This window comes from Gambusia affinis, linkage group LG03 (genome assembly GCF_019740435.1).
Source record: "Gambusia affinis linkage group LG03, SWU_Gaff_1.0, whole genome shotgun sequence".
NCBI classification, from domain to species: domain Eukaryota; kingdom Metazoa; phylum Chordata; class Actinopteri; order Cyprinodontiformes; family Poeciliidae; genus Gambusia; species Gambusia affinis.
The window spans coordinates 7510110-7535353 of NC_057870.1; the positions used below are offsets into that span (position 1 = coordinate 7510110).

The 25244-nt window shown below is 42.4% G+C and overlaps 2 protein-coding genes across 3 annotated transcripts; both read right to left on the reverse strand.

The window, feature by feature from the left end:
* Positions 1-37: 37 nt before the first annotated feature.
* Positions 38-10791, reverse strand: mlec (malectin). Its single transcript, XM_044111729.1, has 6 exons — positions 10423-10791; positions 9746-10036; positions 6964-7142; positions 6660-6836; positions 4909-4966; positions 38-4681 (listed from the first exon to the last, which is right to left on the reverse strand). The coding sequence occupies exons 1-6, from the start codon at positions 10682-10684 to the stop codon at positions 4437-4439; spliced, it is 1212 nt and encodes a 403-aa protein (XP_043967664.1). The 5' UTR covers positions 10685-10791; the 3' UTR covers positions 38-4436.
* Positions 10792-11134: 343 nt separating this feature from the next.
* On the reverse strand, positions 11135-25007 carry cabp1a (calcium binding protein 1a). Of its 2 annotated transcripts, none has more exons than XM_044111731.1 (7): positions 18283-18488; positions 16989-17019; positions 16754-16897; positions 15307-15416; positions 15119-15193; positions 14946-15018; positions 11135-13100 (listed from the first exon to the last, which is right to left on the reverse strand). In XM_044111731.1, exons 1-7 carry the CDS (start codon positions 18457-18459, stop codon positions 13075-13077), a joined length of 636 nt encoding a protein of 211 aa, XP_043967666.1. In that variant the 5' UTR covers positions 18460-18488; the 3' UTR covers positions 11135-13074. The 2 variants fall into 2 exon arrangements, with proteins under 2 accessions (XP_043967666.1, XP_043967665.1); XM_044111730.1 differs by lacking the exon at positions 18283-18488 and adding an exon at positions 24057-25007 and having other exon boundaries at positions 11136-13100.
* Between the last annotated feature and the right edge of the window lie 237 nt (positions 25008-25244).

The following is a 25244-nucleotide window of genomic DNA, read 5'->3' on the forward strand; positions in this document are numbered from 1 at the left end:
GGAGACCAACACAAAATGAAAACAGTTCAAGGCCAAATTCTGATAAAAATAGCACATTTATTAAAAAGATACAGCATAAATCAGCAATTCCCCCCCCTCCCATCTTGCATCTTGAAATATGCCACATCTGCGTCACAAGATCAGAGGTCTTACAAATATTTCGTCAGTCCACCTGCTGCTGCCGACGCCGCCTTCTCGGACGTTTCTCGGGCACGTGTATCTACAAGTATGACGGGATGCGTGTAGCAAAACAATCTCATGCTCTCGCACAATCGCACCGCGTGACCGGCAGCAGACCTGGCTGGTGGTACGACTGATGAGCGAGCCGTTCCGCTCCTCAGCCGCGTCTCACTGCGAAGGAGTCCAATTCATTCAGCTAATCTGGGTGGAGGGGAGGGTGAAAGGAAAGACGCCAGTGAACATTTGTTATCAATAACACCGGATGTTCAGGCTTTTTTCTTTTCTTTAAAAAAAAGTTGTCAAGGTAGACAAACAGGGTTTTCAAAAAAAAATAAAAAATCTGAGGACATTTTTTGATCAACTTGTTAATCAGGTGAGATGGAGGAAAATAAAAATATATTTGAAGTAGAGACGCGCCGATCGATTAGTTTCTAACTGAACTCAATCTTGTGTGAGTGTATGAAAGAAATTAGATGGAATGATGACATTTCTTTGGTTCCTGTGTGGCAAGAAAAAGAAGAAAAAAAAACAAACAAAAAAACCTCCAGTCTAGTTCATTCAGCTGAGATGGACAAACAAACAAACAGGTCCTAGAAATCAGAGCAGGATGGATTTTCTCTTTTATTTATTTTTTGACTGGCTTTGCTCCTTTGTAAAATTGAGGTCAGTGAGTCTCTAGGTGTAATAATTCTGCTGATCTGCTTCTTAACACGCCCCATTACGTGGAATGAGAAATCCCTGAAAACTGTTCTGACGACAAAGCAGCCAGGATGTTCTTGTACGACGAACAAAAGAGCAATCTCAAGGCGAACGATGGTAAAGCACAATGTATTCAATAATTCAAGGCAACGAAAAGAAAAAAAAAAAGGAAAAATTACATGAGGCAGTGCAAAAATGTCACACCAATAAAATATGTTTCACAAACTCAACAGATCCTGAGGAAGAAGAGAAAAATAAAAATAAAAAACTCGAACAAATCCAGGCATAATATAAAACATCTCCGAGTCAGCCCCGCTCCGATTTAAATTAGATCCCACGTTATCCCGACATCTTACATTTTCTAAACAGCCACTTAAAGCGGCTTTTTGTCATTTTTCCCCCCCCGTTACGCTATGCACCAACGAGCGCTCCTCCCTCCGCCCAGAATGAAAGGCCACAGATTTGAACATCCAAACGAACACCTCGGCTACAACGATGACAGGAGACCCCGAAGACTATGAGACCAAAACCGCTTTCTGTACCGCATATATAAATATATATATATATATATATATATATATATATATATATATATATATATACATACACACACACACACAACCGTGTAGACGAACAGAAGCAGGAAAATAGTGACTTTGGTGCTGAACTAATTGAATGCTTGGCCTCTTGACACAAGAAAGAAAAGCTGCTTCTGATTTCGATGAGAAAAAACAAACAAACAAACAGCCGAGGCAGAACTACAAAAACGACTGACCCAACAGCTTCTGGCACAAAACTTCTTGAAAACCGTGTATCAAAAAATAAAGAAAAGGGAGAGGAGAATCAAGGACGGTGGAAAGATCCCCAACATCTGACTTTTTTTCCTTTCGCTTTCCCACCTCAAGTACCGCTTACAGTAGATTATCATAAACGGTACTTTTACGTAAAAGTCAATACTCCAGTATACAAAAGTACTTTCATATGCTGGAGAGGGAAAGGCTGAGAGAAGGAGCACTGAAGGGAGGAGGCAAAGTTTCAAAGTCATCCTGGGAGCAAAAGCACTTAGGAGGGGTAACTAGATCCATGAACAGGAGGGTTCACTGGGACTCCACCAAAACAACAAAAAAAAAGAAAACGAGGAACAGCGCCGCATTTCACTCTGCGTACGGGGCACAACGCGCACAGTCATCCAAAAACTCAGACCGATCAAAGCAGGACTTTCAGAACAAACTCGTACGGAACAGAAACAAACAGAAACAAAAACGAAACGTTTAAGACAACACAGCTTGAAAAGGCCCAAAGGAAAACGCGTGTGGCAAGTTGGCAGACATCAGATATTTCTAACTCTTGTGCTTTCTCCCCCTGCCGACAGAGTTGTGGTGCGAACGAGGGAAACCTGCAGGACGAGCGGAACGTGTGCGCGCCGACCGGCACGGAAAACGAAACGCTTAAAACGCGGAGAAGGCTTCGTTGTAGACAGAGGAGCAACTGGTCCATGGCACGAAGAGGATATCCTCGACTTAAAAAGAGTAAATAAAATTCACTACCTTGAAGAAGTTGGAGAAATGTCAAACTTTAATCGGCCGTTCGATTAATTTTGGATTAACGGCGTTCTCTATGAATGTTGCTGGCAATTTGAAGAAAACCGCGATTAGACAGGCCAACTCCTCCGTCTGCTGAAGAAGAAAAAGCAGAAAGTCTTTGGTGAAACAGAGAGGCATGCATGCCAAGTGAATGAATGTATGGATAAAACATTTTTAAAAAGCTGTACAGGTGCAACACAATAAACGTGTTAAAATGTTTCATCATCCAATAAATGTAACTTGGATCAAAAACTAAAACTCTACAGAGTGATGCATTTCAAGCTGCTTCTGCAGCTTACAGCTAATGAAAACCGCAACACTAAATGTATTTTTTATTGTAGAAACGGCAGCCATTCTGGCCTACACAATCATGAAGAAAGCTGGTCTGAGTCCATATTAAAGAAAAATTGAGTGGAAGGACAAAGTGTGGTAGGAAAGGATGAAGTAAGAACACGGACTGCCGCAGGTTTTAAGAGTTTGGAGAAGATTCACGATGCTTCAAGAGGCCCGTTTCGTAGTCGGTGATTCAGAAAGCCATTTCATCCGTTAGTGTAGTTCAGATATTATTATTCTTTTCTTAAATCGAGTCCAACATTAGTACATCATCTGACAGCACATCGTCACCTTCCTACAATAACGATCAAAGCCAAAACTATTATTTTTTTAAATAATTGTTTTTGCCTATATAATCTTGTTAAAAAAAATGACTTGGATCATTGTTTTAGAAAGGCAACAATTTTTGATGCACATTTTGTTTTCTAAAACAATAACTTCACCGATCCTAGTTTCTGTACTCGATTGGTTAAGACTGCAGCGGTGGAGATATTTTTCAACATTTCTGTATTAAATATGTTTTTTGAAATGTTGGGATATTAGTTGTAAGCCATAATATATATTTTAATTTAAAATAATCTACACAGGTTTCACTTTTAGAACCAAATTTCTGAACTTCATGTTCTCCGTGGTATTCTGACTTATTGAGCTGCACCTGTATGACCTTTATGGATACTTCAGCATTTCACAGCACAAACTTTGTCTTTGAACAATGACAAATAGTTTGTAAAGGCTTCCTGACGGATCCACGTTTGGGGCGGTAATCAGCTTAAAATGCGTTGGGTATTTCCAAAAACTGCAAATCAGAATCTGTGACGACTCCAAAGACGGTTTTGTTTTTAATGCATTTTAACGCACCGCGATAAAATGTGTTTATATAGAGGCAAGGACAGCAAACGAAGTGCCAGCTACGGAGCTGGTACAAGCGTAACTCCCTCCGTCTTTCATTGTCGTATGGCAGGTAGACGACAGAAGGCCAGCTAGATCTGAACAAACAAAAAACCACACACACACACACACACACGAACCGTCTCGTTCACACTTTCTACTCTAGATACCCAATTTCCAAGCAGCACCATTTTCATTCTGAGCCGAACGCGTCTGACCAGATGCTAAGGAGCGCGCGCTCCTGTGTCGCGCCCCGTACGAAGGCCAAGTGTTTTCGTTTAGAAAATTGGCCCAGACTCAAATCGCTCCTGAACTGCAGCTTCTTGCATGGCGGCTGTACTTCTGAAAATCCTGCCCAGCCGGTTTCTTGTTTTTTTGTTTTTTTTTTTATTTTTATGGAAATGACTAAGATTGTTCAAAAAGAAAAGAAAAAGTGTCAGCAGAGGAGGATGCGAAGCACATTCGAGGAAGCGTGCAGAATACACTTCCCACATCTCTTTTTGTTGTTTTCCTAATAAAGCTTCGCTTCGTCTGGCAGTGGCTTTCCGATAACTTGTCTCTTTTTTTTCTTTTTGCTTGTCCTCCGTCATGATTTTCCTCCGGCCTTTGGCTCCCTCTCCTGTGTGGATGCTTGTACCTGTGCTGCTGTTGTCACGGTGACCTCCTCTCCATCCTCCCCCCTCCTCTTCTCTCTCTCTCTCTCTATGCTCTGCCTGCTGGCGTCTCTCCCCCACCCCCTCAGTTACTTTCAGCTCACAGCCGGCAGAGGCAGAACAGCGTGGGGATGAAGACTCCGAACGCCACCAGGATGGGGAACATTAGGCTGCTGTTGTCGGCTGCGTAGGGGTTCGGCGTCCGGGGGCCCGACTGCACCCTGTACTTGGAGCCCGGCTGGACCTTTTTCTTCCCACCTTCCTCGCCTGCTTCGCTTTCCTCCTCCTCTTCCTCGTCATCCTCGTGCTTCTCCAGGCCGGGGTGAGGCTGAAGCTTCGGTACATCTTGTAAGCACAAAGCAGATTAAAAAGCGCATGAAGCAGGTTTGTACTTATGTAACAAACTAAACACCGTCTTGTGAAAGTATTCACACCTGCCGTTAAGAGAGCAGCGATGAGCGATTAATCAGTTAAGACACACAAAACACTTTCGAGGGGTATGAATAGTTTTTGAAGCCACAGACTCAAGAGTACACGCCCTGTGCAGATCCAAACGTGTTTAGGAGACTCACCTTCTGAAGTCCCCTTCATGACGTAGAGCGCGCAGACCTTGGGGTTGTCATAGTAACCCTGAATCACAGAGCAGAGTGGTCAGACAGCACTGAGTTTTAAAGATGCCGTACCAATGAAAGGGTTAGAGAATCATGCTACAATGTTCAAGGTTATAGAAATTATAAAACAGTTTTGTTTCTGTTTTTTTTTTTTTTTCTCCCGGCCTTAATAACCTAAATTGAGTTTCCCTGTAGCGGTGCTTTGACATTTGGAAGTAGAGCAGTAAGTGTGCCTCGTTTCAGAGGAAGGAAATGAAAGTGTGTTCAATTATTCTCCAAGATAGGGAAAAAATAAATAAATAAGACTGCTGTAAAAACTTTTTGGAACACGTCACCTTTTACCATCTCAGCTTAAATTCATTTGCTTGCCAACCTTTTGGTTTATATTATTATTATTTTTAATCCCTGCATGCACCAATCTGTAAAGAGCTCCTGAACTCCCTGCATCAAAGAGTGTGAATCAGGGGTGTGTATAATTTATATGGCAAGTAGCAAAGTTAGCTTGAATCAAATGCTGGCTGTGCATTTTCTATTTTAAAGTCAGCCTGGGCTAATGCAGTGGTGTAGAACTAGTGAGCCGTTTTATTTGCCGGGGTTTAAATTAGCTGGCTTTAAACCTCAACACATCTGATGTGCAAACATCAGAGTTTGCGTACAGACTCACTGTCAGCCCCACTTCATTCTTACACTTACATGATTATATAAACTTGTTTTTGATGAATTCTGAATAAAAAATTCAGACTCTGCAGTCTTTGGCTCAGGTAGTCGCATGACCTAAATGCTCTGAACGAAGAAAGATTGAAACGTCCTGAGTGTTTGTTAATTCTGTTGTAGATCTGCTGCTATGGGTGAGGATCACTGGCGGTACCAATGAAGCTAAAACATTCAGACTGACCAGGTCACGCCTGTTCAGAAAACACCAAGACACAGTTTAATCATGCAACTACAGAACAAGCCCAGATCATAACTCCTCCACCTGCGTGCTTGACAGTCTGTGACCGTTTTATTTTAAAAAATCTTTTTAATTTCCCCTTGGGGATCAACAAAGTGTATTCTGATTTTTACCAAAGCAATTCATTTTTTGTTTCTGAAAAGAAAAATCCATCCTAAGCCTGGGGTTTTTGATGGCACCAGTGAGTTGATCAGTTAAATGTTGAACATTTAATTGAACCCAAAGATTCAATTAAATGGTTGAAAGTTGGGGTGCACCGACTGCAGCTGTCTGGCCGATCAGCGATCTTTAAAATGTCTGACCTGCTGATTCTGATGTTGGCTGACAAAGTTGCTAAGTTGGTAACAGTGGAGTGATTATTGTCAGCTACGTACATCCAGACCGAGGCCAGCAAACCAGAAACTAATAAAATAATGAAAACTGCATTTGAGGAAACATTATTGTTAACAGAAATAAAGAAAAGCAGAAAATATAACAAACTATATTGTGTGTTTATAAAGCTAAGTAAAGCACATTGAAATTATAGATATAAAATGCTTTGTTTTTGTGTTTATCACTCCATTTATTAGCCTTTCAAACTCATTGACCCATCTTAACTGATTAATCAAAACAAACTGAATGAGACAAACAAAAAGTCAAGGAAAAAGGGGCTGATTTCTGGGTGCACTCTTAGGTAAAATGCCCCTTAAATGAAGGTTTATCCAACGGTGATATAAAAATGTTTTAAAATACGCCGTCTCCCCACATAACCTCCACTCACCTTTACGAACTCCACTGTGAGCTTGCCGTTGAAGGTGGACACCTCTCCTTGCACGCTTAGCTTGCCTTTTTTAATAGAGAACGGCACTATCTCATCGTGAGCGGTACTGTGGCCCACTCGGTCAAAGATGTCCAGGTCCTTAACCACAGTGTGGCCGTTTACGCGGACGTCAAACACCTAAGGGGACACATTGACAAATCAGTCAACATGTATGAACTCCAGCCCCTCAACACAACAACAAGCAAACACACACACACACACACACGACCTGACTTCAGCATGTCTGAATAACAAACCGCCATACCTTTTGCTGCGACTGTGCAAAGTAAACCTCTGCATATTTCATGACTAGTATATAGTCTCCGTCGTCACGAATGGGGACATCATACCCGAAAGTGTCTTCATTGTACCGCTCCGTCTGGTAGAGAATCTGGTCCTCGGGACTGGAGCGAAGGATTGGCAGACGCACCCCGTAATCAGATGCTGCAGAGGAGGACAGCGTCAGGCTCACAGGACTTCTCGCATACCAAAACTGGACAATGTTTTATGTCAAGCAAAGCGCCACATAACATATCCAGTGAGCCTTTTTCCAAAACAAATCTGGATAATCTCATTCTGTCTGAAACAAAGTTATCACTCCGTGTTCCCCTATTGACGCAATCAGAAATAAACTGCCTGACTCCCTGTGGCTCAGCGAGGACTACAGGTGGAAAATAACAGTCTGAGTGAGGCTTGGACCAGGTGGGGAGGCGTTACGTGTCCATCATCTCACCCCATGTTATCTGGGTTGATACATTTAGAATAAATGGAAGTTAAAAATAAATATGCAAGAATTCTGTCTTAAGATTTTTAGATGTCACTCCATCTGTTCTCAAATCTGCTAAAAAAACAAACAAACTGAAGCTTAAAATTTACTCCTTTCCATCTGAAAGGATTAAATGTAGCACAGCTTAATAAGAGCTAAGCAGGTGAATGGTTGTCAATCAGTACTAACAAGGTCAACCTGTTGGCACAAAAACACATTAATAAGATTAATCTTCAAAACACTGAAAGAACTCTTTCCACTGAGTTCATGTTGATCAGTGTTTGAATATTGTGGGACAACCAAAAGTTACATTAATCATAACGATTAGTTCTTGTCGACTTGGTAGCTGAATAGAGCGGCCTTGTTTGTTTCTATGACAGCCATTATTTTTGTCTTCTACGATTTTGGAAAAAAAAAAAAAAAAAAGATAAAAAAAAAAAGAGAAAAGGTAAAATTGTGGATGTAATTTTGACAGTTCAGATGCAGATTAAACTTTTCAGATCTGATTATTTTGTATGTAGCTACTTGAAAACAATCCACTACTTAGCTCAGATTTTTTTTAAATTTGCTCATCTTCAGTTAGGCTAAACATTGGTCTTTTTGTAACAACTGAGAGATATCTCTCAGTTGAGATATCTCAAAATGTCTCTGTATAACACAGAGACATTTTGTCTCTGTGTTATACCCATCTTCATTGGACCAGTTTTGTCCCCATAACAAAATGATCTTACAAAACACCAACCTAACCCTCGACCATTATCACGTCGCATCTAACAACCTTAAACTTTAAGGACATTCTTCTTGCATCCATCTTTGAACCTGGTGTTCATCACTTCTTAGAAAGGACTGAATTTGTCTGTCGCCAATGAAGCCTGGAACTTTTTACCCACTTTGGAAATTTCATTTCGTCTGGCCGTTATTAGGCAAATGCTTCCACTGTGGAGTCCAGAACAGAGCCGTCACCATCCCAGTAGGGACTGGTAACTCCCCACACTGCAGAGGTGTTGACCAATATCTCATTTGACAGATAAATGTGTGGTGGAGAGACTCTCCCATTGTGAAAATAAGAGCAATGAAGCGACTGTCTGCACTTCTGTAACAGCGACTATATTTTAAAACTTGTTAAAAGTCACTATGACTTTAAAGGCTGCAGGGCTCCAGGCCTTGAGGGCTGCAGCTCCAGACCCCTTCCCTAAACCTAAGCTATTACTTTCACAGCAGGATTAACCAGGGATTTAATTAGTCTCAAGGGTCGGTGCTTGGAGCTGGGAATGACATGACACCCGAGTTGAGACTGCTCTGTTGCAAGTTGGAAATAGTGCCATTTGTCTTGGTGCAACTATTATGAGTGACATAAGCAAAACCCAGGAGACCCTACACTAAAAAAGTGTATTTTTTTCAGCAGTGTGTGTACCATTGGTTTAATGGGATTTAAAAATACCTCACAACCGCTAACAAATCACTAATTTGGCAACTTTTATTTGATTCTGAACCCATATCAGATAATCTCAAGGTTGTTCACCAAGCTCTGACTTTGCCAGTCAAAATGCCAATTTCAGAGGGCAATAATGTCTTACTTTTCCTATTGAAAACTTCTACTTCAACAATTTCAAATCTATTACAGTTTATGCTAACAAACATGAGCTGTAGACTTATTTGAATTGACGTGACTAAAAAAAAATGAAACCAGTTTGAAATAGTTGACTCTCTTCCTCCACATGACTCCATTCAAAAGTTCCTAGTAAGCTGCCATCAAGGTAAATTCCTATCCTGGTCATTTGTTCGCCCCCTTGTGGAAACACAGGGGTGAAGTAATAGCTCCCAGGAAACTAGCCTGATTCCTGTGAAAGGACAAAATGCTCCCACATACGGATTTTAAAATAAGGAAAGAACTAGCTTCACTTTTAGAAAGCCAGAAACCCTTAGAGAAAGTATTGTGGGAAGGGCACCGAACTTGCTCCAGCCCAGGGCCGCTCATCTTTGTAAATCTGGCCCTGGCAGTGTAATTCACAGCGTCTAATTGGACATATTATCACCTGCTTCCTCTCCATGTTGAGAGGGGCGGGGCTGCAGCGCTCTATGCTGACTCTTCATTAGTTTGTAGCTTCTTGCGGAAGCCACACCATGCAGAGGATTTCTGCTGAGAACACAAGCGATTCAAAGAAGCTCCTTCATTTTAGCTATGTTCTATTAGTCACCAGTGCCTGATACATAAATCCCAAAAAGCGCTCATTTGCAGAGAATAAAAAAACCAAAAACCTTTTCCATCAAGCAGACTCACCTTTACCAATTTTCCCTTCCAACGGGTCCTTCTTGAAATGAATACCGTGCACATCCACATGCGAGTCTCCCCCGGCGTTCACAGCCCAGATAACCCGCTCTGCGAGGCTGGGGCCCCCGCCGTCTGCCCAGCACCGCTCGGACAGCAGAGACAGCACCGCTGCCAGCAGCCCGGCGACGAGCTGCGCCGTGACCCGCTGCATTGCTTCACACGCCGCGCAGTCTTCCCCCTGCTCCTGGGTCACAGAGACAGCCGGGGTCGGTATCTTTCCGAACGAAGCCCAAACTGCTTCTACACAGAATGAAGGAAAGCTCTTCCAGCACGGAAAATTAAAAGCACGCAAGGTTAGCCAGCGAGAGCAGCTAGCCAGCGTGTCTTAGTGACATGGAACATGATATCCGTAAGTTAGCCACTATGCTAATATTAACAGTACTGAGTAGCAGTGACACGGGGATGCGGGAAATGACAGTTATACACACACAGTACGGACAAGTGCTCCAAATTAACCAGGACACGTATGCGACGCGTCACCTCTTAATTAATGAACAAAAAACGATACTTAATCAGCGAGTAACATTGATTAGTTAGCATGACAGTGTAGCTAACCTACCTGTCTAACCAGAAATTCTTGGTGAATGAAAGCCTCTCTGGCTAACGTAAATGCAAATGTCCCTTACCTTTCCCTTTCACAACCGCCTTTAACCTCTTTCTGTCGGGGTGTACCGGTCGCACTAATGCTCGCACAGTGTCGCCAATCGTCCACAAGCCACCCTGTAAGAAAACCTTGGTGTGTTTGCAGCTACTGGCCACAGCCTGCCCCTGACTTTCATTCAATGAGTGGATATTCAAAGAAACATTCGCCGTGCTGCTGCTAACTACAGCGGCTTGCCAGTTTGAAGGAGGCGGAACAGCGGCGCTACCTAACCTGAGGTTTCCCATTAGCGGTGAGTGACAGGAACTCTGCCGAATCACAGCTTCCTGTTAAAGGTTCCTGATTCAACAAATACGATTTATGTGTCATAGAAATGTGTGAGTGTGGCTAGTTAGAACAATAAATAGATAAATAAACATATAAAAAATAACTAAATCAGTATTACACTCATCTGAAACCTCGCTAAAGATGAACATCTACAGTGTTCATGTCCTGTCATCACTTTCTACTTAAATTTATGTTCGATTTAATTACTATTCTCTGTCCATTCAAGTTGTAAACACCACTTTTTATATTCTGCAAAAATAATAATTAAAAAAAGAAATCTGAAGGTAAATAACACAAGTGCTCCTAATGTCACTCCCCCCTCCTTTGTTTTCCGATATGGTATGGTCCAAGTGTTGTCCAATCAGGAGAGTCCAACGCAACGTGCTTCTTGTACTTATGAGATTTAATCAGAAAGACATGAATGAGCGTAGTTACTGTGGCAACAGAAAATATTTTTAAACCAGAAACGAGTCCTTGATTTATTGTTACTAATTATTATAGGTTTAACAGAAATGAGTGTAACGCAGTGTTTTGAACAGGTTAGAAACACTCGACAAAGTGGGTAAAATGAAGAACAAAAAAAGAGGAAAAAATGTCCCAGAAACTTCCTGGTGTTTAGAGGAAACAGAGGAGGACATATGTGCACACGAAAATTTGGAAACATATGTCATAAAAAGTAGAGGCAGATTGAGATTTAAAAATCACAACAATAGTAGTGGAATCTAAAATAATCAAGAAGAATACAATCAAATTGTGTAAAAGATAATTAAATAGAAATAAAATCTAAGTAAACAACTACTGAATATTAATGAGAACTTGACTAAAAGCCAGCCTGAATGGCTTTGAGTCAAACTTTTATAGTCCTTAAAAACATCATGCTTAAAAATTTGCAGTCTGTCCTTCTATAGCTCTTCATGATATACTAGTAATCTTTTTTTCTCATGCAGCTATAAATTATCCTCACTCAAAATGAATAAGATCTCTCCCTTGAATACAGCAGAGTTATAAAACCAAATGGTCTCATCTGGAGACCTATGCAATGACATAAATGCAGCGCTGCTGCAAGTAATACACACATGACCGGTTCCTAGCTTCATCAGTGACACACATGAATAGATGCTAAGTTTAGCTTTGTCCTCACCACCTGCAGCGACATCACTCACCAACATTGTAATATTTTGACACAGTCCATGTAATAAAACACACATACCAATAGTAAAAAGGGATCAAATGTAAACACCTTTTATTTTTCTATGTTTAACTTGTCCAAATATCTAGTTTCCTATTTTTATAAACAAAATTGTGCATACTAAATGTAGTAAATGTCTCTCTTTGGCATGCATAAAAAATTGTTCTACAGCACAGATGTTTGGAACGTTACCACATATCGAGTCATAACGACAATGACAGGTACAACATGATCGGATCCACTGTACATACAGTTCACATTTGTGTGACCTCATGCTGACCTAAACAGACTTTCAAAAGCAGCCGTTTCCACTTCACAGGCTTTTGTGAATTCAGACATGAACACAAAAAGACGTCAGTCTCAACATGTGCTGTATTGCTGCAAATCAACGCTGGTCAGTGTCGGTGAGCACTTTTTAGGCTTTTGAGAAAAGCCGTCCATCATTTACTGTGTTTTTTCTTCTTCTTCTCCTTTGTTTTTCTGCTGATCTAGGTGGATAACAAATATGGAGGCATTTCAGAGATTTGCCTCTCATTAAGATCAGATTTCTTTCTTTGCTGCATGTCAGACAGTGATGCTTTTTCATTGGAACAGGTCTGGCACAGTGAAAATTTACACATGGTCACAAAGTTACATTACAGGTGTGGGTATTGCCACTTTGATTTCTTGGTGAAGCACCATTGCTGCACAAAGGTACCTTCAAGTACATTTCTAATACAACAGACGATGTGCGAATATATAAACATTCAACAGTGCTAATGTTCTGTCTTTCCTACATTCAGTCCCTCATTCTGATGCTGCTAAAAACATCGAAGGTGACATTATGCAAGACACTTAATTACACCATGTAGAATCTGAGACAGGACATCGACAATCTATCCACACAGGAAGTTGTTGTTAAGTGACAATTAAAGTGCAAAAACATAAATTAGACAATCTTTAGCTATGCTACAGCAAACTCTGCCTCGGTTAAACTTTAAAAGTTTTCAGGAAGAACACTTATTGATTGAAAGTGGGAGGGGAACCCTCGCTCTGTAACATTCGAGGAGTTTGAATTCCAGTGTCGTTTAGATTTCGATGGCTCAGTAGATCTTGGCGTGTCCTTTAGTTGGACGTGGTTTTAGGGTGAAGAAGCTTCACATTCAGTACCGATGTTCGAACTTAGCGAGACATCATTCGAACGAACTCTGAAAGAGAAAAGAATGAGAGAGGAAATAATGACAAAATGCAACAATTAAGCCATACCCCGTTTTATAGCTTTAATACAAGTCCTTGCAAAAGTTTGCCTACTTTTAAAGAGTATGCAAACTTTTAAAAAGTTTGCATACTTATAAAAAAGTTTGTAAAAATGTAAAGTTTTACAAACAGAACAGAGACATTGTGGCCTGGTCAGATGACACCAAAATATATCTTTTCAGCCTCCATACATAAAACGCATAACGCTAACACCCTGAACACACCATCTGCAATGTGAAACCTGGGGGTGATGACATCATGCAGTAAGGATGTTTTTCTTCAGCCATAACAGGAAAGCCACAGAGAGTTAATGGAAAGATGTATAGAGCTAAATACAAGGCAATCCTGGAAGAAAGCCTGTTATGGGCATTTTCCATGAGCACCTAGAAGTGTGTCTCGACTCGGCTCAGCTCTACTCTATGGAGTTCGACTGGTTTTCCATTACAATAAACAACTTTAGTCAGTGAGGTTGGGCTGCCCCATAGTCTGAAAAGTACTGTAATGAGATCTGGACATGACACAAACACAACACAAAAACTACAGGTTAGTGATCTACCTGCTAGGCATTGCTGCCTGACGCACCTCCACCAGTACCTTTGTAGAAGTGTGCTCTCCTGAATACCCCTATGGGCATAAACGGGTCATCAGCTAGAGATCGCTAGTCGCTAATGTTCTGCTCCTTTAACTCCAGTACATCTCCTGGGTGCAGGGCGATGACACAGATCTTTCCCTGCCACCTCTTGTTGGTAACCTAAGTGTTATTTCCCCCAAAACTCTTATCCTTCCTCCTAAGCCAGTGCCCTTCTCTGCATCTTCTGCCAGATCTTCAATGGCTTTCAAACACCCTGTTCCTGTGCATTCCAAGTCACAGAGCAGACGAAGACCCAACAACACTACATGGTGGATTTCTATCCTCCCTGCAATCTTCTCACAGGTCCCCATACTTAGGATGCTTCTGTTCATTGACAGCCACCATGCTGCCCGCCTACAGGACGGTGAGCTCCACCAACAGGACGGTCCTCTGTGGCTCTGACAGAAGCCATAGACTGGATAGGTCTGGCCAGAGCAGAACAATCTCCCTGGGGAATCTGAGCTGCCTCCCCAGATCTACCCCCATGCTCCAGTCACAACAATGGAGGGAAGCAATGTTGAACATTCGGCTCAGACTGTAGCTTTCTGTCAGATTCAGACACTGCTGTGACTTTTTACAAATGGCGAGTCAGATTATTGTAAGGGAGTCACTATTGTGATGGAACCACTGACTCCACTCCCTGGCCAATCAGTTAGCCAGGGAGTGGCTGTCACTCCCTGGTGTGACGTGGTGTCACATTTTCAATGCAAGTCTTCACACTTGGAACCCCAGTGAAGTAAGTCCTAAAATATTGGGCTGGTACCACTTTACTGTAACTAGTGGAAAACTCTTACAACCTCATAGAGCCAAGTCGAGCTGCACTAAGAAGGTGCTAGTGGAATAGGGCCATTAGAGGCCTCAAACAGCTTGAGGCACTAGCTGCCCCCTAACTCAATCCAATTGTGAATCTACAGCAAGAATCGGAAATTGATGCTCACAAGTGCTTTAACCCCAGTCTGACTGAGCTTAGGTGCTTTGCACAGAACAATCTGCTTCTGTAGATTTCTGTCTGAGACAGATTAACCCCAAAAGCCTTGCACCTGCAGTTACAAAATCACAGTACAAGTTTGGAAGTTTAGACTTGTACCATGATGAAATGTGAAAAAGTTCCAGCTGCATGGATACTTTTGAAGGCACTGGAAAATGTTGATGAAACTCCTTTTACCTTCAAAGTCAACAAGTCCGTCACCGTTTAAGTCCACATCCCTTAGGATATCTTCTACCTCTTTAAGACCTACCTGAAATAGAGGAAAAGAGGTCAGAAAGAATAACTTGAGCCCCACACACAGGGGCTAAAAGAATCAGTTCACCAGCTCGGCTTTCTTTGTGATCACTTACTTGTTGGCCCAATAACTTCCTCATTGCATCTCTTAGCTCAGTGGTGCTTATGGCACCATCCCCATTTGTGTCAAACTGAGAGTAACAAGCAGAGAAGTAACATTAACAAGAATCAAAAACAGCACGACTTAAATGAATGTTAAAAGCTATGAAAGAGCATTAACTAGTGAAATGTCAGACCACCTTACCTCCCTGAATGCGTCTTTTAACTCCTTTATCCCAATCATGTCTGCAGTTTCGGCGAGAAGTTTTGGGCCCATTAGTTCCACAAAATCGTCAAAATCCACGTGACCTCCCACTGATGTAAGATGGGCAAAAACAACCCCAGATACAATTACACACAGTTCAGGGCACACATTTACGGTCATAAACACGATTGCTGAGTTCATTTTGGGCTTTTAATGACGTATTTCAAAAAAATGTTTTCTATTTCCATTGTGGAATACTTTTATGTATCATAAAAGAAGAACTAGGTGCACAAGTTTAATTTTTGGTGGGTTTTGTATCATTCCCACAGTGTAAAATTATTGTATAATTTTCGGCAAAAATAACCAAAATAAACACATACTAAACATTTCCTTTATTAAATTACAATTTATGAAAAACTTCTGAAAAACTTCTTGTGCCACTCATGGCTACGGTTTGTAATGCAGCACATTGGAGGGTATTTGACCATGTATGCCTTGTTTACAGCCAACCCAATTTATCACAATTGCATCAAATCCAGACTTTGACTAGGCCATTTTAAAACCTTCATTCTGTTTAGTTTTTTTTTCTGTCATTTGGGGGTGGATTTGCTGGGGGGCATTTTGACCGTTATCCTCAGTTGCTGGTTTGAAAGTCCCACTTTGACTCTGCTAAACATATTTCTTGTCATTGTTGCTAAATGGATCAATGTTTATCTCCTCTGACCATAAAACTTTCCTTCTGGAAGGTTATTTATACGTACAACGTGGGGAGCAACATATTTCTCTTGAGCTTGAGGCTGTAAGTCTTTAGATACGAGAATCTTTCTTCTTGGCAGCCATACTGATAGGATTGGGCTTTGGTACAATTAGTTGTTATCGAACATCCATCCTAGCCCATTTCCTTTAAGCTAACAATCTGGGCCAGATGATTTATAGTTGGACACAACTAGGTGTTCCTACAGGATAATGTACACACAGAAATAGTTTTGGAGTGAAAAAGCAGGCTATAACTTTTAGCCTTGGTAATGGTTTGGACCTTATCCGTACTGGGAAAGCATGGACCATAATAAAAAAAGGCTGGTGCACCACCCCCCACCCCCCAATACCCAGGGTACAGTGGATTTGTGACTTTTAAGCTACCAATCTTAGTTCATTTTAGAAATTTTGCTAATAGAGCTAGTCCAATATGCAAGTGGCTGTAATCAAAGTGAAACTTTCCATGGGACATTTGCTCAGATTTTGCTTGATAATTGCCCTATAAGACAAGCAACCCTATAAGTTTGCTTGTCGAGGAAAATTTACATGCATCCAGTTCCAGACGTTGTTGAAGTTGGTGGTTGCCCTAAATTACGATGGTGTTTATGCTCATGATGACTGCACATTAACCTCCGATGGGATCTTTTGTACATACGCTACATACACGAGTGTGAGACAGTTATGGGCTTACAGTTCATGTTTATCTGTTGACTCAGTTCTATCAGCTCCATTTCTGTCGGCATGTATCCCATGGTCCTCATGCAGTTCCCCAGGTCTTTACAGCTAATAAAGCCGTCCTTGTCTTTGTCAAACTCCTTGAAAGCATCTCGCAGCTCTGTTGTGACGAAAACAGCAGACGGTACAGTGATATACTAACAGCATGGCTCAAACATGAATGGCTGTACTTTGGAGAAACAAAATCTTACCGTCCATTTCTTCTGGCCGCAGCTCTCTGTCCTGTTGAGACAAAACATTTTATTATTGGATGGTAAAAATCAAATGATCACACATACATGAAAAACAACAAACAGAATTTTAGCAGTAAGATAAACGTCCTTTGTCAACACATTCCATGCAAACTTGCTTCTGACAATAATGTGACGGAAGTGATGCCAAAATCTGAATCCCGAATCTTCTCCACAACATTCCCCAACGTTCCTACAGACGCTCCAGCTAAACGGTAAGAAAATATTAAGAGCTGAGTGGAACAGAGTCTCACGGGAATAACAAAACTGTTTCAGTGGGGTTTTTTAAGTGTCTGTATACAATAAAAGCAACCTTTAAAGGACAAGAGCGCGCAGCAGACATTTCCCAGAGCGCTGAGGGGTTAACAGCGAGAGTGGAAAGACATCTAAACACAACACAAAGTGATGACGTCAGGCCGCAAGTACATACTGACCAGAAACTCTGACACAGAAAACACAGGCACATGGGCCCGAAAACAAGGTGGCAACCCAACACCATCAGTACTTTCTGTGTCAACCCATCAATACCAGCTCATCAGGGTCAGGGTGACATGTCCTATAGCAGGGGGTCCCCAAAGTGGGTCCTCGAGGGCCGGCCTCCTGCATGTTTTAGTTCTCTCTTTGCTTTAACGCACTTGGATCAAATGATGGCTCATTAGAAGGCCTAAGAAGAACATTGACATGCTGAGAAGGTTGTTACTACCACCAGGGGAAGAACTAAAACATGCAGGATGCCGGCCCTCCAGGACCAACTTTGGGGACCCCTGTCCTATAGGCTCAGCCGCATACTCTTCGAAAAGAGACTTTCATTATGCTACAGTTGTTAAAGATAAATTTATTTATGTAAGGGTTTTTGTACTTCTTCATCAGGGGTTCATTAAAGATTACAGAAAAACCATCGGAGAGTGAGCAAAAAAAAAAAAAAACACGTGACAAAGTAAAGCACGGTGTTGGAGGGGTGATGCTGTGAGCTTGCTTTTCACCTGCAGAACCAGAGCCCTTTCAGTCAGAAAGTCTACCTTGTGTAGTATTGTGTTTAAGGCCAGCAGTCAAGTCAACAGCTATCGCTTGACCAAAGCTATGTCGTGTAGTAGCAACAAGTCTTGTTGTTGGGAAAAGCTGAATTAACTTTTTCATCCATAACTCGCTCACAATATGTTTGTGTGCTACTGTAACTTCTTTCTTTTTAGAGAAATGCAGGTTTTCACCAATATGACGACAGCAGATGCAAGCGTGTTTTGAGAGACTTACGTACAGCCTGCCTGCACTTTGCCATGCCTTTACCCAGGAAGACACAGGTTTGTCCCAGTATGTTGCTCACGAGAACGCAGTTTTGTGTCACGGAAACAATGGAGTCCTGATACGGCCCGAGATACCCTGATTCCTCACAAGACAGCGCAAGCCTGAGTCGCCTCTCAGCGTCCTGGAGCATCTTTCCACAAGTGCGCAGAGACAAGGGAGAGTAGAATTAAGCAAGGTGTAGGGAAGAGGTGTAAAGATGTCTACGGTTCACACTCCTTGAAGATTTTTCCACATTAGAGCCACAATGTATTTTATTAAAGAGGCACTATTATGCATTATTGAGGTACATAGTGTAATTTTATAGCATAGTCAAGGAACTATTTTACCTTTAGTTGTTTTAAAAATGCTGTATTTATTAAATGTGACTTTAAAAATGTTACTTTCTGATTTAGCACCTTGAAATTGGGCCTCTGTCTCTTTAAAAACGCCAACCCTTTCTGAAACTCTGTCTTCAGGAAGTCACTACATCATTGCTTCTATTAACCTTTTAACAATGTTTTTACCAGTGTTGCTCTGAGAAGCAGCTCCTATAATGAGCTCAGCTGATGTGCAGTTCCACCGGGTGTTTGCTAATTGGTCCTGGCTAGTCTGAAGGAGCTGAGTGGGGGAACTTGGAAGATCAGAAACTGCAGCTCCGAGGAGGAGCTGTACCCGAAAGGCGGCGCTAGATCCAAACAGGCGTTTTGCACAGCTGAGTGGTTGCCAAGGGAGATTAAAGGATTTCTCAAACATGCATAAGAGAATCAAAGCAACACTCCAAGAGTTTTTGATGAGGAAATGACATTGTAGAATGATGTAGAGCTCAAAAAAGTCAATTTTACATAATACTGCTGCACTTTTAATATTTTATGTTAGAGTAACAAAGAACTGACTTTAAACAATAATAATAGTAATTAAAAAAACTTAAAAAGTATGTGATGCATTTTGACTTTGGCATTCTTTAACTATCCAGATGACTCCATTTTCATTTTGTGGCTGCATTCATACATAATTTCAGAAAGTGTGGCATGCATATGCAATAAAGCCCTCTTTACTTTGACGCCCCAAATAAAATCAAGCACAATCAACATTTTTTAAGAGGTTGCTTACACAGCAAATAAACTTCATCTGAGTAAAAATCCAGCTGCTTTGTGAAGGCGTCAGTGAACAAACGGCACCATGAAGACCAAGGAACACAGCAGAGGGAACAGAAATGAAGTTGTGGAAAATTCTAAAGCAGAGTAAGGATATAAAACGATATCTCAAGCTTTGGAGATCTCACAGAGCCCTTCCATCCGACACCTGGAAACGGTCGGATGGCACGACTGTATACCAGAGCATGGCTGTCCGTCTTAGCTGACAGGCCAGGCGAGGATGGGGTAAGTAAGAGAAGCAGTTAGTGGTAACGCCGGAGAGCCGTAGAGATCCACAGCTCAAGAGAAACTTTCCAAGGAAGATTTAGCAACTTTAAGCGTCTCTCCTATCTTTTCATACCAGATTACATTTTTAATTTTAATCAATTTTTCCTTCTTCTTTCTCTTCTAAGAAAGAAATTACAAATGACAGAAAATATTTTCAAAAAGTGGCTTTAACTTCTGTCATCCCTCCAGTGAGTTGTATGACGGAGTATTAGAACCTGGCAAAGAGACTTTTTGTTTGATTAAGGGGCTGATGACAAAATGCATGCCACACTTTACAGATTAAAAAAAAAAAACTCTTCCATCCGTTTCAAATCTCCCGACAAATTACTGCTAGTTATTTTCCCAGTGAAACACGCCGACGTTTGCTCTTTGCAACGTGGCAAAGGGTAAAAACGTTGAGTGGGGTGCAAACACTTTCGCAAGGCAATGTAAGGAAATAACTCTGGGCTGTTGTTACTCCGCAGTACGAAAATGCAGTGCAGCCTATTTACTTGTGTTTCAGACATTAGAGTAACAGCTGAGCTTTGCTGCGTGTCAATACAAGAGAAACACTGTCAGATATATGAAGACATAGCAGAAAACTAACCTAAATACATCTATAAAACAAACATGTTGCCAACTTTCCATTCATTATTCATAACAGTTTACTTGACACTTACACAGACTGGCACCTTACACCTATACACTGTCGCAGGAACAGTAAACATACTCAGAGGGAGAGAAAAGGCGAACCAAACAGCGTCACAAAATATATTGCATTAGGACACTATGCATCTAGGGCACCAGCACACATTGCCTTTTCCAAGAGCTTCATTAGGAAATATTGAATCCAAACCTATATCAAATTATTCAGCAGAGGTTTAATTATAGTAATCTGAGCAGTTTACTTGCTGCCTGTTTCTATTGTGCCACAAAATCCATCAAACAGTCCAAGAAACACGGATGACAGAGAGGACAACCACAAGCCTTACCGCTCTGAGAGGCCAGACTAAGCAGTTTCCCATTCCAACCGAGAAAAGAGGCATTAAGTACGACCATGAGGACTTTCTCTGCTTCAGGTTCGCAGGTCGGATTTTGAGAGGAATGCAAACTCTACTTTCAGCAAGACCCATGAAAACACCAAACTACGCCGTTCTTTACTGTCCGGAGCAGTGACAGCGACAGCATCAGGGGGAGAGGGAAAGTGAAGTGGAGGAGGGTGGGGGGGATTATATGAGGGAAGGCTGTGGAAGGAGAGATATTAATGCCTATTAAAGGAAAAGGGACCTCAGAAAGACATTTCATTCAGCTGTCACAACATCCAAACTGTTGATTATTCTGTAAACTGTGCCGACACCTCGGCGCAGGCTTATGGGCTCTGAAAGCACCGGAATAAACAACAGAGGAAGAAGAAGAAGAAGAAAATTGCTGCATAAGATTAACAGATGTGCACCTGACGCCCGATGATCGCTGCAAAGTGCAAAGTGTTTACAGTTTAACTGAAAATCCAGACAAGGCAAGTTCAAGAGAACATTGTGTTGCGACCTATTTCCAGCTTCCTGTCGTCCTCCTCACCTGCACTCAGGGTGGGGAATACAATTAATCATTTCCAAACTCTAAATTACGTAAACCGTCTAGAATTTCTGCACAAGCCTTTTGTTTCTCCCTGCCTCAACCATCCCCTCCACCCCAGCTGTTACGATGCAGGTGACAAAGTCACGCTGACCTCCAGCCCAGCAGGACAATCAAACAACGTGGGACGAATACAGCTGCCGTTGTTTATTGGCGTGACATTTGCGTCTACACCGGCCCCCCCGGATCCTGTGTGTATTTACGGCGTGAGCGTGACGTTCTGTTTTTTAACGCGTGCTGCAGACAATGACACGGTCCCTCCGCTAGCCCGACTAGCATCTGTTTACGCATTTCTGCGCAGGCCTGTCAAACAGACTCGTCTTGTTCGAACTGCGGCGTGTGAAGCCATGCGTCGCTACAGACTCCTCACCGACCAACTGTAGGCTCCTCAGCTGAGACCGCCTTCGGGGTCACACCGGTGTTTTCCACAGAATGCTCTCAGGCTGACTCATGGGGGAAGCTGCGCAAATGGATTTTCATACTATGAGCATCAGATGGCTTCCCTTGAGGGATGAGCAACAAGTTTGTCTTTATGACTGAGAGCTTTTCATTTCGGCAAATGTACAAGGCCTCGGGTTACTCGGATTTAATGTGGCTCTAAGTAGTTTTTAATTGTGAAGTTGAAAGGAAATGATGCAAGAAGATTTTCAAAATCTCTGTAAAAACATGTTAAAAGTGTGGCATCCATCTGCATTTAGCCCCCTTTTACTCTGATAGCCCAGTTAAAATCTAGTGCTACCTTCAGTAGTTAGCCTGTCAAAAAACTGGGTCTGCCTGAGTGTAATGTATTCTTATTAAAAAGGCAGCTGGTGTGCAAAGCCCTCTAAGGGTTTGTTGGTGAACATTAGTGAAAAAGCAGCATAATGAAGATAAAATGACACAGCAGACTGCACAGGGAGGCAGTTTTGAGCAAATTTGAAGTAGGGTTAGGTGAGATAACTCCAAATAACTCCATTACAAACATGCGCAAAACTTTGTTGATATTCCTCAAATGTCAAGAAAGCAAACCCCCCTACCCCCCACAAAGAAACAAACAAAAAAAAAAACACAGTTTGCAAAGATCCACATCTGTTGAAAAAACAGCTCAGTCTTTTTTGTGGAGTTCAGTCATGAGCTCCACAAAACTGTTCTCTAAGGAAAAGCGGTAAGAAGTAGATCGAGCCACAAGCATCATAAGCCAATATGTGGTAGAATGTGGCCTGGCCAAAAACGATATTTTACTCCAACATGGAGGATGCGGTGTGGCCTAGCAAAAAACGTCCCACTGGTGGTGGCTGCATCATGCTGTGGGAATCTTTAACAGGGACAGGGAATCTGGTCGGAGCTGATTGAAAGACAGATGGAGCTGTTATGTGGTTTGATTGGCCCAATTGAAGTCTGGACAAATGCAAATGAAAGTGAACGAGAATCTATTTCGCAAAGAACAATCGGAGCCTCTAAATATGCAAAACTGGTAGAAAACAAACCCTAAAGAAAATTTGAGTCGTAGCTGCTGACTCAGGGCAGCTGAATATTAACGTACCAGACTTTTTCAGGTTTGTATTTATAGGATTTATTTTTGTTTTCTAGGATTTCAGTAATATGCATTGCTTGGTGTTGTTCTCAAATGCCAAGAAAATACATTGAGGTTTGTGGTTGTAGCATAAAGAAAAATGTGAAAAAGTACTCTTTTGCAAAGCACTGTACAGAAATCCCTTTAGATAATATCTAATTACCAAACATGGAGGCAAATAAACCCTGACTTCTGCAGAATGCACCCAGTAAACAACATATTATCAATGGTTTAAAGCTTAAACTGACGCCCTCTGATCCTTTTTTTTTTTTTTTTTGTTGAAACTGGAAAGACGGTTGCTTACAAAGCAGCCCCAATTTATGCAGAATGACAACACAGATAAGAGAGCGGGCATATGAAGCCGCACTTCTTCGTATAAATACATCTCAGAGCTGAAAATAGACGCTCCATTGCCAGCAGGAACATCAGTGATTACCTTCAAACACAAAACAATCACCGCAGCAAGCGTTCCTGACTGAATGGTGTGTAGGAGCACGAGTCCACACAAGCAATTTTCACCACAGAGACATTAGCACATCAGAGATTCTCCACCTCTGTGGTCCTGGAACGTATTTTTGTCGTACTTCAATCAGAAGCAGGACAGAAAGAGCTGCTTGATTGAGGAAATCTGTAGGAGGTAGAACTGTATTTTCCAAATTACATAAGAAATGGATGCGTTAAAAAGGAGCTCTCTCTCTCTCTCTCTCTCTCTCTCTATCTCTCTCTGTCTCTCTCTGTCTCTCTCTGTCTCTGTCTCTGTCTGTCTGTCTTCCGCCCAGTCTGCCCAGTACTGACACAGAATACATAGGAGGTGATGGAGGAGGCCAGAGAATATGAACCCAAACAGAATGTCTCAGAAGAAATAGGGGTGGTAGTTTATAGAGGATATGAGGACAGAGGCTGCAAACCCCAAACAGTCCCTTCACTGAAGCTAAATGTGGATTTTGGGGGCATCGTCTCTGTCACAACTTGTCAGGGAATTTTCCAAAAACGCATATTCACACACAACATGAATGTCAAATGAATAGAAGCCAAACGATCAAAACCAAACTAATAATAATAATAATAATAATAATAATAATAATAATAATAATAATAATAATAATAATAATAATAATAATAATAATAATAATAATAATAATAATAATAATAATAATACCGTACCTGCCCGAATAGTGAATTGAGGACGCTCCTTAAATTGATGTCAGATGCAGAGGAAGCGGTGCTGGACCTCCGGGAGCGGCGGGAGGACCTGCTGGACGGCGGGACAGGGGAGCAGGAAGACGGGGACGGACTGCTGACCTGACCGCCGCCGCCGCTGGCCAAGCTGCCCCTCTTCCTGTCCCTCGGTTCACACAGCGGGGCCCTGTCGTCTGTGCTGTCCGAAAGCGAGGGCACCCTGTGGGCGAGCGGGTGACAGGGCTGGGGATGCTCCGCGTCATCCGGATGATCTTCCCGGTGCTGCTTCCTGCGGTGGTGGTGGTGGTGGTGATGGTGGCGGTGGGAGGGCTTGGGGTTAGTCCGGCTCCGCTCGGTTAACCCGCGGTCCGACTCGCAGTTTGGCCCCGGCTCAACGGGAACTTGGCTGTGCGGGGCGTGGGGCTTGCACTTGCCCCGAGTGGCAGCGGCGGTACCCCCGTCCTGGCTGCCGACGAGGGAGGGATGACACAGGGGTCTCCGAGCGCTGACGTCGCTCTCGGCCGACCAGAAGGACTCGTCAGTTTTGCCGCTGCTGCCCTGGAGCGCGGCGGGACGCTGACGGTGCTGGTGCTGGTGCTGATGTTGACCTCTCCGGATCTCTGATGTCTGATCTGGGAGGTGTGTCGATCTCCTCGATGATTTCAGTAACGAGGTTGTGGAATCAGATTTCGGGAAGGAGGCGCTCATCGCGGCGGATCCGATCTATTCCACCTCCGTGGGTCTTCCATCCACCTCATCGTCTTCTTTCCGTGCTATAATCAGGATTTTTTGTGTGTGTGTGTGTGTGTGTGTGTATGTGTCAGTGAAGGCTGTCCGCTTTAAGATCGGGCTACGTCTCCCTACCTGCTCGCGCGGTGCGGTAGTCCAGCCAGAGCGCGCGCAGGCTGCGAACAGAGTCGGAACAGCGGCTGCGTCGCTGCAGAGCGCGTCACCTGTTCATTAAGGTTCTCCGTGGCTCTGACGTGGCGAAGGACGGAGGTGTAGACGCTCAGCCGATCTGAAAAGTTTCAACTACTTTTTAAAGAAAAAAGTAGATGGGATTTATCAGATTTTTTTATTGAACAAGGAGGCCAGAACAAGTAGCAAAAAAAAAAAAAAAAAGAAAGAAAAAAGAAATAGGTGAAATTGTATTCAGAAAGTGTTTATAACGCC